This window comes from Aulonocara sp. 'chitande type north' Nkhata Bay, linkage group LG5 (assembly GCF_057382095.1).
Source record: "Aulonocara sp. 'chitande type north' Nkhata Bay isolate Kocher_YH1m ecotype deep benthic linkage group LG5, A_spYH_male_GT1.1, whole genome shotgun sequence".
NCBI classification, from domain to species: domain Eukaryota; kingdom Metazoa; phylum Chordata; class Actinopteri; order Cichliformes; family Cichlidae; genus Aulonocara; species Aulonocara sp. 'chitande type north' Nkhata Bay.
The window spans coordinates 15,643,966-15,659,180 of NC_141348.1; the positions used below are offsets into that span (position 1 = coordinate 15,643,966).

Below are 15,215 nucleotides of genomic sequence, written 5' to 3' on the forward strand. Positions count from 1 at the left end.
GGAAAGCAGCCAATCACAACACAATAGAGTTCCCCGCTGATCCAATCTAGTACAACCTAGGCGCGCTCATGTGTCTTCTTCGCGTGGACTTCCCTTACAGTACCGTTGAGCTGTGCATGATCGCCGCCACCTGTTCACTGTCGTTACTGACAGCTTCTCCATTCTGTTTACGGTATCTTCTGTTTGAGGAATTCATTAGCGAGTCTCAATGTCAGCGATATTAAATAATACTAAGCCTCATTAGCTTTTTGCATTTTACTCCATCTCTGTTAGAAAGAGATTTCCGGTGAGAGTGTAGTGATCTCCGTTTTTCACAAAAGCAATCCCAGTTCTTTCAGTCTATCTCCTCCTGATCGCTGTTGGTATATTTTAACCCCTCATACTTCTTTTCTGACCTTTTCATGATTATTTTGGGCTTTCTATATATAAAACTGTAATTAATGCAAAATCACCACTAAAATGAAATCGTTTATCTAGTTTCCACAATGTTATCTTATTAGATGTTACACATCTCTTCTGTTGTCAGACATTGTTGAGTTACCATCATAGGGTGAGAGAAAGAAGACGAGGAGGTGGCAGAAACCCACAGTTGGTGTTTTTGAGCTACATCCTTTAATGGTAGCTTAGGAAGAGACTTTACTTTTTCTGCTGAGGGACTCTTGTCTTTGATGGGGAACGGTGTTTTGGCACTGCACAGCTGGAGGACTTCAGGGGAGGAAGCGAGTAGGGGCATTTAACTCTGAATCCCTCAACACGTACTGTTGTACACGTACTGAGGAACTTTCACAGCTGCCTAAAGATGAAAAATGACATCTGAAGTACTCCATCATTGTCTCCATTTAAATATACATAAAGCATAACGAAGGGAAAGCTGTTCCTGACCTTTTTATATATGAGCTGGAAGTCTCCTGTGTTTGCTGTGCGCTTAACTCTCCGATCCAGAACAACTCGTAAAGTGTCCTCCTGCACTGCAGCACAGAGATGGGCTGTCACAGGGGTTGATGGAGCCATGGTGGGACTAGAATTGATTTCTAACAACCACGGATGCAAGTCACGATCTGAAAAATGAACATGTTATAACATGTTAGCTGTTGATAATTATTCTGTTCTTATAACAGTAAAAATATTTAAATGTTATTTAAATGAAATGAATGCAGAGAGTGTAATGTGAAATACAGTGTGTCATGTATGGCGGGCCCATTGTACCTAGCATGAAATCAGCACCATAGAGCTCAAATGTGTTTTTGCGTGACTCTATCAGATCCTGTGCTGTCTGTAACTCATAGATGAGAGCTCTCTTCATTCATGGGACGACTACAGTATCCCACTGAGCTTCCCGGTCCTTGGTGCACAGAAATGTCTTGAACTGGTCAACCAACCACATATTGTCTACTGGAATGCTTCCGTGCCGCTGTAGCAAGGGCCTCAAGCTCTTCTGAATGGAGTTATTACACAAGTGCATGGAGCTTAAAAAATAAAAGACAAAACTGTTATTGGACAGAGGTAGAGTTTGTTAGGCTAGGATATAGAAGAGTGTTACAGGAGACACAAACTCAGGACATGCTTGTATATCAGCAGGTCATTTTGACTATGTCTACATGTCTAAGTACACTGAGTTGCTGCCATGTGATTGACTGATTGCATATTTGCATTAATGAGAAGTCAAACAAGTGGACCTAACAAATTGGCCGGTAAATATGGTTAACCAAATCCCACATGAGTTGCAACCTAGTTGGAACTATTTGAAGTTTGCAACAGCTTAATCCCTCCTGACAAAACTCATATAATTTCTTCATATATTTCTAATACACAAATTCCGAGGATTCCCACATTTCCTCCCCCTCAGCTCAATGGAAGCACTTACAGACTGTGCACTGTGGCTTTCTATTTGTTTGAAGTATGCGGAGGCAGATGTTAGAATTTGACTATACCCAGAGGAGAAAGTTAACAACTATTCAAATGATGCACAGATGGAAAATCAAATTTCCCGCCAAAAATGGCATGCAAAATAATGTTGCCCCTGTGCGGCCTTTCACTTCCTGTTTTTCTATTTTAATGTCAAACTGGTTTCATGTCTTCCCCTTCCTCTCATTTTCACCTCTTATGTTATTCATCTGACCTGTCCATTGAATCTAGCGTGTAAAGGCTGTGTGGAAAAGCGTAAGTAGCACTTTTTGTAGAACCACACGGTCAGAGGATTCCAGTCGGTGACCAGAAACCACTGGCGCACATCAAACTTGGTGTCATGGATAAGGAAGGGGCGCTCCAGGTACTTCTGTACCACCCATTTGTTTTCCTTGATAAGTTTTGGATCACCCTTCACCAGGTCGAGGATCTGGTCAAGACGATTAGCACATTTGATCCCTAGAAAGAAAGTAAAACAGATCAACCATGACTTTGTCAGACAATCTGGGAAAGGCCTGACTGTGCGTGGCCTTTCACCTCTGCCTCTGGACTTTGCTCCAGGTTTGATGATCCAGATGTTATGGATGCCTTCTATCTCCAGCTGGGGATTGACTATCTTCATCCTCTGCAGCATAGCCTTGCAGTGGATCACTAAATAATCACTGCTATCAATCTCTGCTCCACCACTGAGCAAGGAAGCACACAACAGAGTTGTACTTGACTGAGAAGAGCATGTTGGTCTGCTAAAGCCTCTGGATAATTCTCTAACACGCACATGGTGATGCATACTCACTGCACAACTAGATAGTAACTGTCTAAAAACTCTGCCCACTCCTGTGCGGGTGTTTGCTGTGTTTCCAAGTTAGTGTCTATGTCACTGTGCTCCAGACTCTGCAGAAAGTCCTCGCAAACTTTGAGTGCCTTGTTGATCGTTTGGGAAATATTCACTGGGCTAGACTGCCGTTTGCTTTGTTTCTTCTTACCTGAAGGAAAGAACGAAAAACACAGATCGCTCTCTCTTTTTTTCTTTGAACAGAGTAATATACACTTATGTGAGAAAAGGTCATACCCTTAACAGCTTGTATGGTGTGACTTATTCTCTCTCCCTGAACATATTGGTCCTTCTCCACAATGTACTTCAGAAGACTGGTGCACGCAGTCCTCCTGTAGTCATCTGCACAGAGATCAGAGATGTCATGGTGTGCGGGGCAAGCCGTGTGGTGTTGTGAGAAAAGGACCCAAGATGCAGGCACTGGCTGAGATGCGAGTGAGCTTTATTTACAGAAGGTGAAAGCAAACAAAAGCGAGGACAGAACTAAGACATAACCTAAACTGGGGCAACTAATAAACAAACCTGAAACGATAACATGCAGGGAGAAACATGGGATGAGAAGCAGAGAGAGATGCAGAGAACACCAACTAACGGACGGACCGGCAACCAGCAAAGGCAACCCCACACTATAAATATACACACAGAGGAACACAAAATGGCAAACCGAAGGGAGGCACAGCTGATCCTAATTAACAAGACGAGACACAGACCTTCAAAGTAAAACTGGAACCATCGAAAGAACTGCAGACACCGACTCAGGGACATGAAAGAGAGCATAGAGAGAGCACACCGACACATAACCAGACACACAAGGAGGCATGGGAAGAAAACCTCTCAGCTAGAATATATAATCAATAATAATAATGATAATATTAATAAACACAAAACGGTGGGTCACCGACCCAGCACCATGACAAGAGATGAGTAAAGCAGAAATAAAAACTGAAAAAATAAAAAAAACATTACAAAGAGGTACAGTACAAGAGGTCAAGCTTGAAAAGACATAAAAGGAGATCTAACCAATGAAGGCATGCCTCTCATCTAGTGCTGCTAGTCTGTAACAGCGGGGGAAGAATGTGTCTGGGTCAGCCGAATCAAACCAATGTAGTTTCCTCAGATTCAAACACAAGCCTGTCTGTAACGGGAAAGAGAAGTAATGATGGGGGGCACAGAGTTGGATCCTAAGGCTGTCTGAAATAACAACTGCAAATAAATGTACCTTGGTGGTCAAGTTGCCTGCCTTTGAAAAATGATTAGTTATCTGTTCCTTATGCAGGTTTTTTGTGTTGATGGCCTTTCTGCGGTTTGTCCAGTAGAAGTAAACCATTTCATTCCACACCAGGCGAGACTACAGAAATGAGCAGAGGAAAGAGATGAGATCTGAATCTGGGATTGGCTGTAATTTTAATCAGTTTAACCAAGGTTAACAATGTATACTTCCTCAACATGAAAAGCTGGTCTTACCATGACATTGTGAAGTCTGTCAGCATCTTTTTCTTTTTCAGCATCATTTGAGTTGTCTGAAAAGAAGAACCAAATGTTGATAAAATGATGGTGTGTGCAGAGATACCCACGATTAGTCTTCTGAGTCAGCCACGCTTCTAGCTCACCATCATCTCTATCACTACACACAGCATAATTCGAGTCGGTTCTGTTCCTACTGCTCTGATGGCGACGCACTCGGCGCTTAGAGTAGACCATACACCGCTCAACCCAGCCTCTAGCCCTCAGCCCTTCCCTGATAACAGGATACCTGCCCTGGATCGAGAACACCTTATGCATCTGAGAGGACAGAGAGCAGACAAACAAACAGTGGCTTCGCAATCCTGAAAACACATGAACGCTTTGAACACATTCAGGAGTGCAGGATTACCTTGACAGCTTTGTCTACGACAACCCTGGCTTCTCTCAGTCTATCCAGGTCAAGAGCAGGCAGGCTGACAAAATTGCGGCAGACCTCAGGATGGGTAGCTGGCATGCACAACCATATAAACAATCACATTCCAGTCATTGAAAAGAATATATTGACTGCATTTATTGGCTGGACAATAATCCTAATATAAGATAACCTTTATTAGTCCCAGAGGTGGGGAATTACTATTGTTACAGCAGCAGAGTCGACCGGAGGGCTAAATAGATGCACCACAACCTAAAAACAATAACACTATGCAAAATATGTAACATAAAATATATATGAATAAATGTTTTAAAAAATTACAACACTAAGAGCCAATTTAGAATCTCCAGCTGACCTAATGGTTGCCTGAGAAAGTTGGAGAACCCATGCAGACACAGGGAGAACATGTACCTTACATGTAGAAATCCCCCCAGGACCTTCACACCAACGTGCTGCTCATATTGCTCAGTTATGTAAACATGTACTTCTTTTTCTTTGTTTTTATTTTAGCCTAGGTTTTACCATATCAAGATATTTGTTTGGGCACATTGCATTTTACTGAGCTACATGCCATTTACTTATTTAAGCTATTTGTTAATTTTTTGTTTTAAATCTTCATTTTAACTGATGTAGCATTGATTTTCCCAACTTTGGGAAAATGATTCACTAAGCTGATTTCTGAGATGCAGAGTGAATCTACTTGTTTGCAGGTTGCTTTTGGCTTCCTCTTGGTCGTCTTTCTGTATCCCAGCATTCTCCATCTCGAACAAGCCTCTGATTCCCCCGTGTAACACAAAGAGTATCCCATGCAACTATCATATCAACTATTAAACTATCATGCAAGCTGGGGGAGGGGAGGGTGGGGTGGGGGGGGGGGGACCCCAATGCATAAAGGACACTAAACACAAGTGTTGTTGGCACATGATAGGTACAGCATAACAAAGACTAGGGTAGTAATACCAGAGGCTAAAGGCTTAGTATCTTAAGTGAAGACCAAGGAACAAGCTCATGAAACTTTAATGCATAGTTTTGGCATTCAAACACTTAGCCACCTGTCCTGAGTGTGACCTCATGATTAATTCTGCATTTGTGATCTACAAGCCATGTCTGTGAAGAAAGAGGCCAAGTTGTCTTGAGGTGTGAAAACATACTGTTCATGTTTCAGTTCAACAATAATGGCTTCCTCTGAAAGAATTTCCTCTATTAAAGTTATAATCTGTACATTTAACAATAAAATGGGGTAATAAAATTTAAATAAATGTAAGGATTACTGGCACAAAACCTGGGAATCAACTGGGGAGCATTAGTTGATATTGATGGAGCCAGAAAGAAAATACAACCCAGTGATTTCCAGTTGCATTTGCCTGCTCCTTGGAAAGTTCAGACAGAGGCAGCATTTGCTTTTATAGTTTTGTATCTCTCACCGCTCTCTGGGCATGGAGCACAGTGTCCAGCTGTGGTCTGGTGTCCCTCTTGGTCCATGTGGACAGACCGATGAGACTCCATACTGACATCAGCTCTCATTCCTCAGGAGGATCATTGTGCTCTGCTTCATAGTTACACACAAAACGGGGACACGGTTTAATGCAGGGGTGGGCAATTAATTTGATACACCTGATACACCTGTCAGGTTTGTGTCTAATGCCCCTGCAGGGTGTGATATGTCCTTCAGTTACCTTTTGAACGGAAGGCCAGAAGTGGAGCCATAGATTTACACATATCAGTCTAGACACTAACAAGATTGTCTTGTCATTGCAGCGTAGCTAACCACAGTAAACTCACAAGCTGCTCCAATAAAACATGTCACCATCGCGTTTCTCCTCTCACCTGCTGAGACCCACAGGTGTCAGGAGCGCATGCTGAGCCTGAACCGTTACCTGTTTACTGTTGCCTTGGCAACTCGTGGAAAGCCGCTAACATTTCCGTCTTTATCTATTTGCGATGTGAGCAATATTTAGGCGTTAACATTAGCTACTCCGCTTGGTTAGTGTGTTGATGGAAATCGCTTAACATTTTACGTTTATGCCAAATATTATTTCATGGAATGCAATATATGTTTAATTCTTCATTTTCATTCTTTGTTATTATTAATTTTTACATTTTACCTGTTGCACTGTCATAAATATTTTCAGTGGTCTTAATTGCACAGTTGTATTGGTACTTTTTTGGTGGCACAAAGAAGAGCTAGGTACTTATTTATAATTAAACATTGTAGCTATCATATAATATAATATAATATTTGAATAATTATTTTATTTTTTTATTTTATTCTGGTTGTTCAGTGATGACGCGACGAATCCTACTTCCGGGTCTAAAGTAGTCTGCGTTTAATATGGCTTTTGTGTTGTTAACATGTTTAATGTTATGTATTTTCTTCTATTTGATCTCAAAAAGCTCCTAAAACAGTCAGTGATCACTGTTGACCTCCCTCGGCTTTTATTACCGCTAATCATTTATTTAAGCTCAGTTTTTAAAACCTTAGGATGTAACTACAGCCCAGCCCATGCAGCAGCATATGAATGACTAACTTCGTATTGTGGATGGATTATCTCAGTTGTTCTCCTGGCTGAAGTTTGGTCCTTTTACAGCATCCTGCCGAGTGGAAAAAAAAGTTAGCTTGTTTATATTATGCTAACATAGCTGTGTCGCTAGCGGTCACGTAGCACATCATTATATAGCAGGTAGCTCAACTTCAGTAACCCTACAAACGTCACTGCTGTTTAGTTTTCTGTCTTCATTTATGCTGGAAGTGATAACAGAGCTGTACGTTTTAATTTGTTTCCAAAACCCCGCAGTCAGGACATGCTATATTGTATTTAGATAGAAGCTAGCGAGCTAACTCCCTGCTAACTTCTAACTCCGTTAAATGTCATAAATTCCGTTTTCATGGATGCCTGGATGTTAAACTCAATTGTTACACCTGGTAGAGCAGATCGCTGATCATTTTATTAAAGATGAAAGACTTTAGACAGTTTTTCAACTCTCAGTAATGCCACAGTGATCGTTTGATATATGGACCTGCAGCGGAGTTTAGACCCAGACACGGCTAGTGACGTCAGACTGAACAACCGGGTAAAATATTCTCCGTACGGCCGCCATCTTGGCTCTGGCTAGATGGAAGCAGAGCCGGTGTACGTCACGGCGTGTACATCCGCGCCCCCTTCACGGCTCTTGCCCAGGCAAATACCCGCCCTATATTCAAAAATACACCGAACTCTAAACCTCACCTCGGACACAAACTCAGAGGTTAAGAGTGGCTCAGATACAGTAAGTACAGCTTTTTCATGCACGTCAAATATACCACAACATTGGGAAAGTGGTGGGGCAAGTAGTCCTAAATAGTGTCAGCGGCTCTAGAGCTATGTTTTGGTCGATAAAAAGTCAGGCTAACATGCTAACACGATACCTTTAATGTCGTTCTCAGGTGTTGGAAAAGTTCTGCTTCGTCTCATTTAAAATGTGTGGAAGAACAGCATGCACCCTTGCTCCTGACGAGCTGAAACGAGCCTGCTCTTACAGAAACCGAAGGGGGCAGAGGAGACAGCCCCGCTGGAGGGATGGAGACGCGGACAACTATCGACCCTCCTACAATAAGAACCCGCAGTCCATGAGTCCCGTCCTGCTGTCACAGAGGCATTTTGACAAGGTAATTATAACGTATACAGAAGCTAACATGTCAACTGTTTGTTATAGCTTAACTTATATTGGGGAAGCGCCCGAGGAAGGTGGAAGATGTGACGTTTTTAAGTGAAGTGGGGCTTTTGGTAGAGGACCCCAGGTGAAGTCAGTCACTGTCTAACCTCGTAATAAAACCTTATATATTTTATTACAGTTATAGAACTTAAAAACGTGATGTTAACATTTGCTAATGTATTTCTTGTGTCTGTTGACCGACTATGTATTAAATATTACAGGCTTCAAAAACATATTCTGTCCTTCTGGGTTTTTTTCATTGAATATTGTGTCCGTCTTTTGTCTTCAGGATGCTCCTGTGGATAAGTGTGTGTTGGCCTCAATGCGGTGGGGTCTGGTACCCTCATGGTTTAAGGAGAGTGACCCCAGCAAGATGCAATACAGTACCAGCAATTGCCGCAGTGAGAATATATTGCAGAAGAAGTCCTACAAGGTGCTTTACCTAGTAGCAAGCGATGTTACATTTCCTGTGCATCACGTGTTGCTTTACTTGTCGGTTTTTGTTACATAGGAGTGTCTTAACCATTTTACCATCTCCCTGTAGGACCCTATGTTGAAAGGACAGCGCTGTGTCATTCTAGCTGATGGTTTCTATGAGTGGCAAAAGGTTGAAAAAGGCAAGCAGCCTTTCTTCATCTACTTCCCTCAGACTCAGTCAGGACCCAGCCAGGAGAAAAGAAAGAACTCAGACTCTGAGTCAGTGCGCCCTCCAGCCAAAGCCTCCTCTGGTTTGATGAAGGTTTGCTTTGGGTTTTCTGTTGCAATATAAGCTCCACAAACATTTTTTTCATCTACTTCAAAAGTAGAGAGAATGCAGCTTAGGCGGATATTAAGTTTCCTGTGTGGGAGATGAGCCAAGATAAAAATGTGCATGTGTCCACCAGGTGTTTCTGTTGCATTGTTGAAATCCCCATTATACTCTGTATTTAACAGGGAGGAGAAGCTGCAGGTGAGTGGACAGGATGGAGGTTGCTAACTATGGCAGGAGTGTTTGACTGCTGGACACCACCTGGAGGTGGAGAACCCCTTTACTCATATAGTGTAATAACTGTGAATGCTTCCCCAAATCTGCAAAGCATCCATGATAGGTAAGAATCCCAGACCAGGAAACATGCTCTTAATTCGTGCTGTGTAAAATCATAAATCATTGTGACTGCTTTTTAGGATGCCAGCGATCCTTGATGGGGAGGAAGAGGTTAGGCAATGGCTGGATTTTGGGGAGGTGAAGTCTCTAGAAGCTCTCAAACTGCTCCAGTCAAAAAATATTTTGACTTTTCACCCCGTCTCTTCGTTTGTCAACAACACGCGCAACAACTCTCCAGAATGCCTCCAACCAGTGGATCTCAACAGCAAAAAGGTATCAGATATAATGATGTGGTTGGGAATTTTAGCCATTTTGTACTAACAAGAGCGGTTACAGCTGAGAAATTTGACTCTTTCACTCGTAGGAACCCAAGTCCACAGCAAGCAGTAAGATGATGGCAAGCTGGCTGTCGAGCAGTTCACCTTCAAAGAGGAAGGAGTCCCACACAAGTGAAAGTAAAGAAGAGCAAGCAAGCAAGCCACAGAATCAGCGCAAGTCTGCAGGAGGACTTCAGCAGTGGCTTCAGGGAACCAACAAGAAACCAAGAACAAAGTAAATACATGAACTGAAAACTCGACAGTGTTTGAAAGACCATTCATGCCTTACTTGTTGTACTCTGCTGCTGTACAATTGTATAAGAAAAAGTTTAAACTTTTAAGAAAATTTAACTTGTACTTATGAATACTTTAAATGTAATTCATTGTTCTACAACAATTTAAGAGTTCATCAATAAATGTCAGACACAATAATGCAAGGTTTTTTTTTATTACCCTTATTACTTGAAACAATGTAAATGCTATGCATTATCATATTAATAATATAATAATGATGAATGCCAACACTCCCCCCCACATTTGTCCTTCAGAGTTACAGTATGTATGTCATCTTGTTTCAAAGTTTTAAAATAATACGAACAGACAGTTAAAGATCTGATCAGTTAAAAGAAATGTCAAGCACTTGAATCGTATGCCAACACGAGCATCTGGCAGAGTCAGATATGGAGATTTACAACACAACTTTATGTTTTCCCCACACAATGATTGAGAGGTCTGCAAATATACAAAGTTGCAACAGTTGACAATAAAAAGAAATGTACTAGCTAATAGTACTGGGTTATGAATGACAATTTGTACTCGAGAAAAATCTCTCCTCTAGGACTATCTGGTAGACTGACATGCTGTCTTGATTTGGTTCATGTCAAATGTTCTATCTGGAATTTTACAACCTTCATTTCCCCAGCAGAGGAACAGCACTTGGACGCAGGAACTGAGTCTGTATTCACACAATGTTCTCAACCTGAGCTACAATTGTGTTTATTGTGGCTCCAAAATGAGATGTTTCAGTAAGTTTTCAGTTACCGAAGATGAAAGCAAAAAATAATCTGTACACACTTGTCTAATGGACTTGTTATCGATCTGCATTTCCAATTCTATACCAATTACTAAGAATCAGCAGGCAGTATGATGATATCATCTACACTTTTACACAGTATCCCTGTTTAAGTGTCAGAATTATGTTTTTTAAAGATTTTTATGAGGTCAAGTGAAACCACATTAACAAGTGTTTCAGAGTGAAACTAACATAAGCCACAACACAAATGAGTAAGAAGGGGGAGCAGTGTTTCTACTATTCATGCAGCAGCAGTGGGCTGTGAAAGTAAGAAAACCACTAAAAAAAAAAAAAAGAAGTTTAAATTAAATTAGAAATACAAATAACTAAAGAAGTAATGCTTTGATTTCCCACTTGGACATATTCAAATAAAAACTGTTACAACCAAAACTGGGACTGAAAGCATTGATAAACATAGAACTCCAAGTGAGATCAGCCCATACCACCACTGCCATGAAAAAGTATGAGAAAACACTGGGAAGTCATAGGCTTAATACAAATAAATGTTGTATTGTTCCCTCGAGGTGTTCTTTGGGCTAGGAAATTTAGATTTTTATAGAAAATGTGTACTTTGTATACATAAGGAGGTGAGTGCAGCATGTTTGTGTATACTAGTATTCTCAATAAGTGGGATGCTGCTTGTATGTTGGGCAATAGGGAATAACATAGTGAGCCATGGGAAAGAGGATATATAGACAAGGCAAGACAGGGTAGTGAGGGCATGACAACCCTCTGAAGATCTTCAGAGTCCTCAGCAGCTGCAGGTCTCTGCTGACGGCTTGGCTCGCTCGTTTCTGTCCAGTTTAATTGGCTCAGGGAACTCGTTGTACAACTCCACCTCGGTCTCCTGAAATCAAACAAGGTAACAGAGTCTGTGTGCAGCTCTACAGCTCAGTCTCCATGAAGTTGTGTGTCTAAAACTGCCCAACAGCTTTCCTGCTGACATCACCTTACCTGTTTAAGAGCATTGCGTGCAATAGTTTGGAAGGCCTGCTCCACATTGATTGCTTCCTTGGCGCTGGTTTCAAAATATGGGATGTTGTTCTTGCTCTGGCACCAAGCTTGTGCTCGCTTGGTTGTTACCTGAAACACAAAGAAGATGGTGAGGTTAAAAACATCTGGCAAAACACAAGTTATTCTTGTTTCATTAAGCCATTCGTATGACAAATTACCAACACCTGTCACACATTTTCGATAAAAGATGATGCATCACTTACATGATGTAACACGTCTGACACAGTTACATTTGAACACACCTGTCTGTTTTCCAAGTCGATCTTGTTGCCCAGCACCACAAAGGGGAAGTTTTCAGGGTCTCGTGGGCTGGCCTGAATCAAGAACTCGTCCCTCCAGCTGTCTAGGGTCTTGAAGGTATTGGGTGCAGTGACGTCAAACACCAGGACGCAGCAGTCTGCTCCACGGTAGAATGCCACACCTAAAGACTGGAACCTCTCCTGACCTGCTGTGTCCCAAATCTGAGAGACAAGAATCTTTATGCTTACAGGCCCCAAATAAACAGAAATTTAAAAAAACAAACAAAAAAAAACCCAACAACACTGGTTTGTATGGTTGAAATTAACCACATCTAACTTTTACCCCTAATTTGAGTTTCTCACTTTTTTTTGTAGTTTTTAAGAAATAAAAATGAGAAAAAAGTATAACTAGTTTAATAGCCTTTGCAGGTCAGACGGTCACCTACATTGTCCAGTTTCAAAACTCATCTTAAAACGCATTTATACTTCCTGGCTTTTGACCCAGCATGAGACATTGATCTTAGTTGTTTTAACTGATTTATAGTTGCCTATTTTTACTTCTTTTTTATTGTTTTCAATGTACTTATTCATTTTTGTGTATAGCGCTTTGTGTCCGCTGCAGCTGTTTATAAAGTGCTTTATCAACAAAGTTGCCATGGTACATAAGACTTAACATTTCCATTCAGTTTTTCAGTATTCTTGTGAGCATATTTTGGCAGTACCTGCATTGTGACAAGTCTGTCATCCACCATTACTTCTTTTGTCAGAAAATCAGCGCCTATTGTGGCTTTGTACTGGTTGCTGAACTTCTTATTCACATATTGATTCATCAACGAGGTCTTCCCAACTCTAGAACAAAAATTGCAGAACAATATTTAACACACATGAAGGGAAGAAACAAACGAAACAAAATCACCACAATGAACTCATTTGTAAAGCTTATAAATCCTACTTATTCCTACTGGTGTCTAATTTGAAGTGAGCCATTATTCAGACCCCTTTAGCATTGAAGCAGCTGCTCAGCATCACTTACCCAGAGTCTCCAAGGATGATGACTTTGAGTAATACTTTCTTCCTCGACGTCATTGTGCCACAGCCGCGAAGACAACAAACTTTATTAGAAGAGAAGAGAAGTAAGCACTAGAAAAGCTTAAATGAGACAAACGAGACTAAGACTAAGTGCACCAACTGCTCCTGTACTTGTCTTTTCTTCACTTTGGTAACAAAGAAAACGGCTACACTGTACCACGAGGCTCAAAATATAACAATGCAATGTTGAGGCCGTTGATCTGAGCTGACATTTGGTTCTTTTTGTTATGCTGTAAAGTATTCATTTTGTTCTATTTATATATTTCATATACACCATTCAATGGAATAAACTACATTGTTTCATTTTGAAGCAACCATTCTTGGAGGTTTATAAAAACAAACGTCAAAAGAAATGGAAGCATGCCCAGTTACTCCAAAATGGGTATGAATTCATTTTGATGATGTCTTCTCTGAAATATGCATTTATCCAAATACAAGGCAGGTATTGCACACCGTTTAGCTTCACAATTTAATTCATAAGTCTTAATAAACAGTTCCCGTTTGTTAAATTTGAGGAAATGGGACAATGTATTATAGTTGTCAGCCATTTTCTATTCTCCCCCCCCCCCCCCCCCCCACCCCCCTCAAATGTAGTACATCCTCCTCTCATTGTTTAATCTCTGTTAAGGGGTGACACAAAATCCAAGAGCTGCAATAAACATCCCAGACCCTGCTGATCACAAGTCTAGTTCGTTTGTTTGTATGTGTATAACTAAAATCCAGATGTCAAATATCCTCATCCTTTGTGCCTGCTCAAGACATCACTGAGCATTTCCGACTTGGACCGAGTGTGCTACGTACTAATAACTACCTTTCACTGCTGTAGTGACCAAAGTCCAAACTCAATTACAGAAAGGCTTTATCAGTCCAATCGGGATTTTTTTTTTTTTATCTTGGAGACAACATTACTGAAAGAAGGTACAGAGCCTAATCACAGATTATGCTGTGTTTCACAGATCACCCCATTATGAGAACAAGTAACCACGGCTCGAGGCAAAACTAGCATAGCGCTATGCGGCTCTCATAATCTGTGCCCCATGACACTGTGTCAGCGACTGATCACATGGTTAAAACACAGGACCAACGGAACCATGACTTGGCAAGCATGTTGAGCATAATAAGTACTTTAGCTGGCCTCGGTGCACCAAGGGGTAGGATCCATCGATATGGACTCAACTGTAAATCCGGCTAACTATAGTTATTTTCACTTTATACATTGTAAAACAATGTTGCACTTGCATTGAAGCAAACTGTCGTGAAGACTTTGAACGTATTTGCAAGGGGCTAGCTAGTCAGAAAAAAATTACATTTAAAACACTAAATGCTACATAGTTAATTGAGTAAATCCAACAAAAGGGTGAAGCTTGAAAACACTGTCATTAATAAATACAACATAATTTCAAAACAATGGGGGTTGGGGCGTTTTTCCTTTTCTTTTTTGGACAGTGTCAACTAGCTACCACATCTGTGACACTTCTGATTTTTTGCTAACGTTTCGTTAGCTACGCAAGCCTGATTGACCAATTTAAAACTTAGATAACGACATCTATACTCTTATCATATGCTATCACTAAAATAAACAATCAAAGTCACCACAAACCAACCTGGGCAGTGGTCCTTCAACAAACAGATGTCAAAAGTGGACTTTTCCTTTGCTTCGTCTGGAAGGCTAACGCACAGGCTAGCGAGCAAGCTAACGGCTCCTCCAAATGTCTGGCGTAACAAAACAACACGTACACAGCGTCGACAGCTAATTTATTTCTGACAACGAGCCCCTCAAATGACCCTTTTTATCGAAATCAATACTGCCAGTGCCGAAGTTTAACTCCCTTCGTCTAACGATTTTGTAAAATGCTCTTGTCCAGTTCCCGTTGACGCTCGCTTTTCCTGTCGAGCTAGCGTGCTAGCTTTTAGCGGAGCTATGTTCACTTCCTCCAAAACAAGAACCGTCATGAGCGCTGACGTCACGCGCTACCGTGACACACAGCTGCTAATGTTTGCCCATACTGTATATATAACATTATGGAAGGACTTCGACCTTTATATATGGAGTAAAATAAACAACCTTGACTA

At 41.1% G+C, this 15,215-nt stretch overlaps 3 protein-coding genes across 4 annotated transcripts; 1 reads left to right on the plus strand and 2 right to left on the minus strand.

Annotated features, from left to right (window-relative positions):
* Window positions 1–181: 181 nt before the first annotated feature.
* LOC147330065 (tubulin monoglycylase TTLL3-like) lies at window positions 182–6,553 on the minus strand. The gene is given in 16 exon segments (XM_086291616.1): window positions 182–793; window positions 883–1,058; window positions 1,207–1,466; window positions 2,120–2,142; window positions 2,144–2,364; window positions 2,443–2,591; window positions 2,699–2,888; window positions 2,975–3,079; window positions 3,448–3,491; window positions 3,772–3,872; window positions 3,957–4,085; window positions 4,202–4,257; window positions 4,348–4,519; window positions 4,611–4,708; window positions 6,059–6,183; window positions 6,311–6,553. Coding segments are annotated over 15 exon segments (1,869 nt in total). The 5' UTR covers window positions 6,159–6,183; window positions 6,311–6,553; the 3' UTR covers window positions 182–748.
* A 70-nt stretch (window positions 6,554–6,623) lies between these two features.
* On the plus strand, window positions 6,624–11,098 carry hmces (5-hydroxymethylcytosine binding, ES cell specific). 2 transcript variants are annotated; one of them, XM_086291620.1, is made up of 8 exons: window positions 6,624–6,822; window positions 7,749–7,901; window positions 8,059–8,280; window positions 8,617–8,760; window positions 8,872–9,066; window positions 9,261–9,415; window positions 9,492–9,684; window positions 9,776–11,098. In XM_086291620.1, the coding sequence occupies exons 2-8, from the start codon at window positions 7,749–7,751 to the stop codon at window positions 9,965–9,967; spliced, it is 1,254 nt and encodes a 417-aa protein (XP_086147746.1). In that variant the 5' UTR covers window positions 6,624–6,822; the 3' UTR covers window positions 9,968–11,098. The 2 variants fall into 2 exon arrangements, with proteins under 2 accessions (XP_086147746.1, XP_086147745.1); XM_086291619.1 differs by lacking the exon at window positions 6,624–6,822 and having other exon boundaries at window positions 7,701–7,901.
* On the minus strand, window positions 10,158–15,089 carry rab7a (RAB7a, member RAS oncogene family). Its single transcript, XM_086291621.1, has 6 exons — window positions 14,747–15,089; window positions 13,087–13,165; window positions 12,776–12,902; window positions 12,057–12,275; window positions 11,755–11,883; window positions 10,158–11,647 (listed from the first exon to the last, which is right to left on the minus strand). The coding sequence occupies exons 2-6, from the start codon at window positions 13,137–13,139 to the stop codon at window positions 11,552–11,554; spliced, it is 624 nt and encodes a 207-aa protein (XP_086147747.1). The 5' UTR covers window positions 13,140–13,165; window positions 14,747–15,089; the 3' UTR covers window positions 10,158–11,551.
* Between the last annotated feature and the right edge of the window lie 126 nt (window positions 15,090–15,215).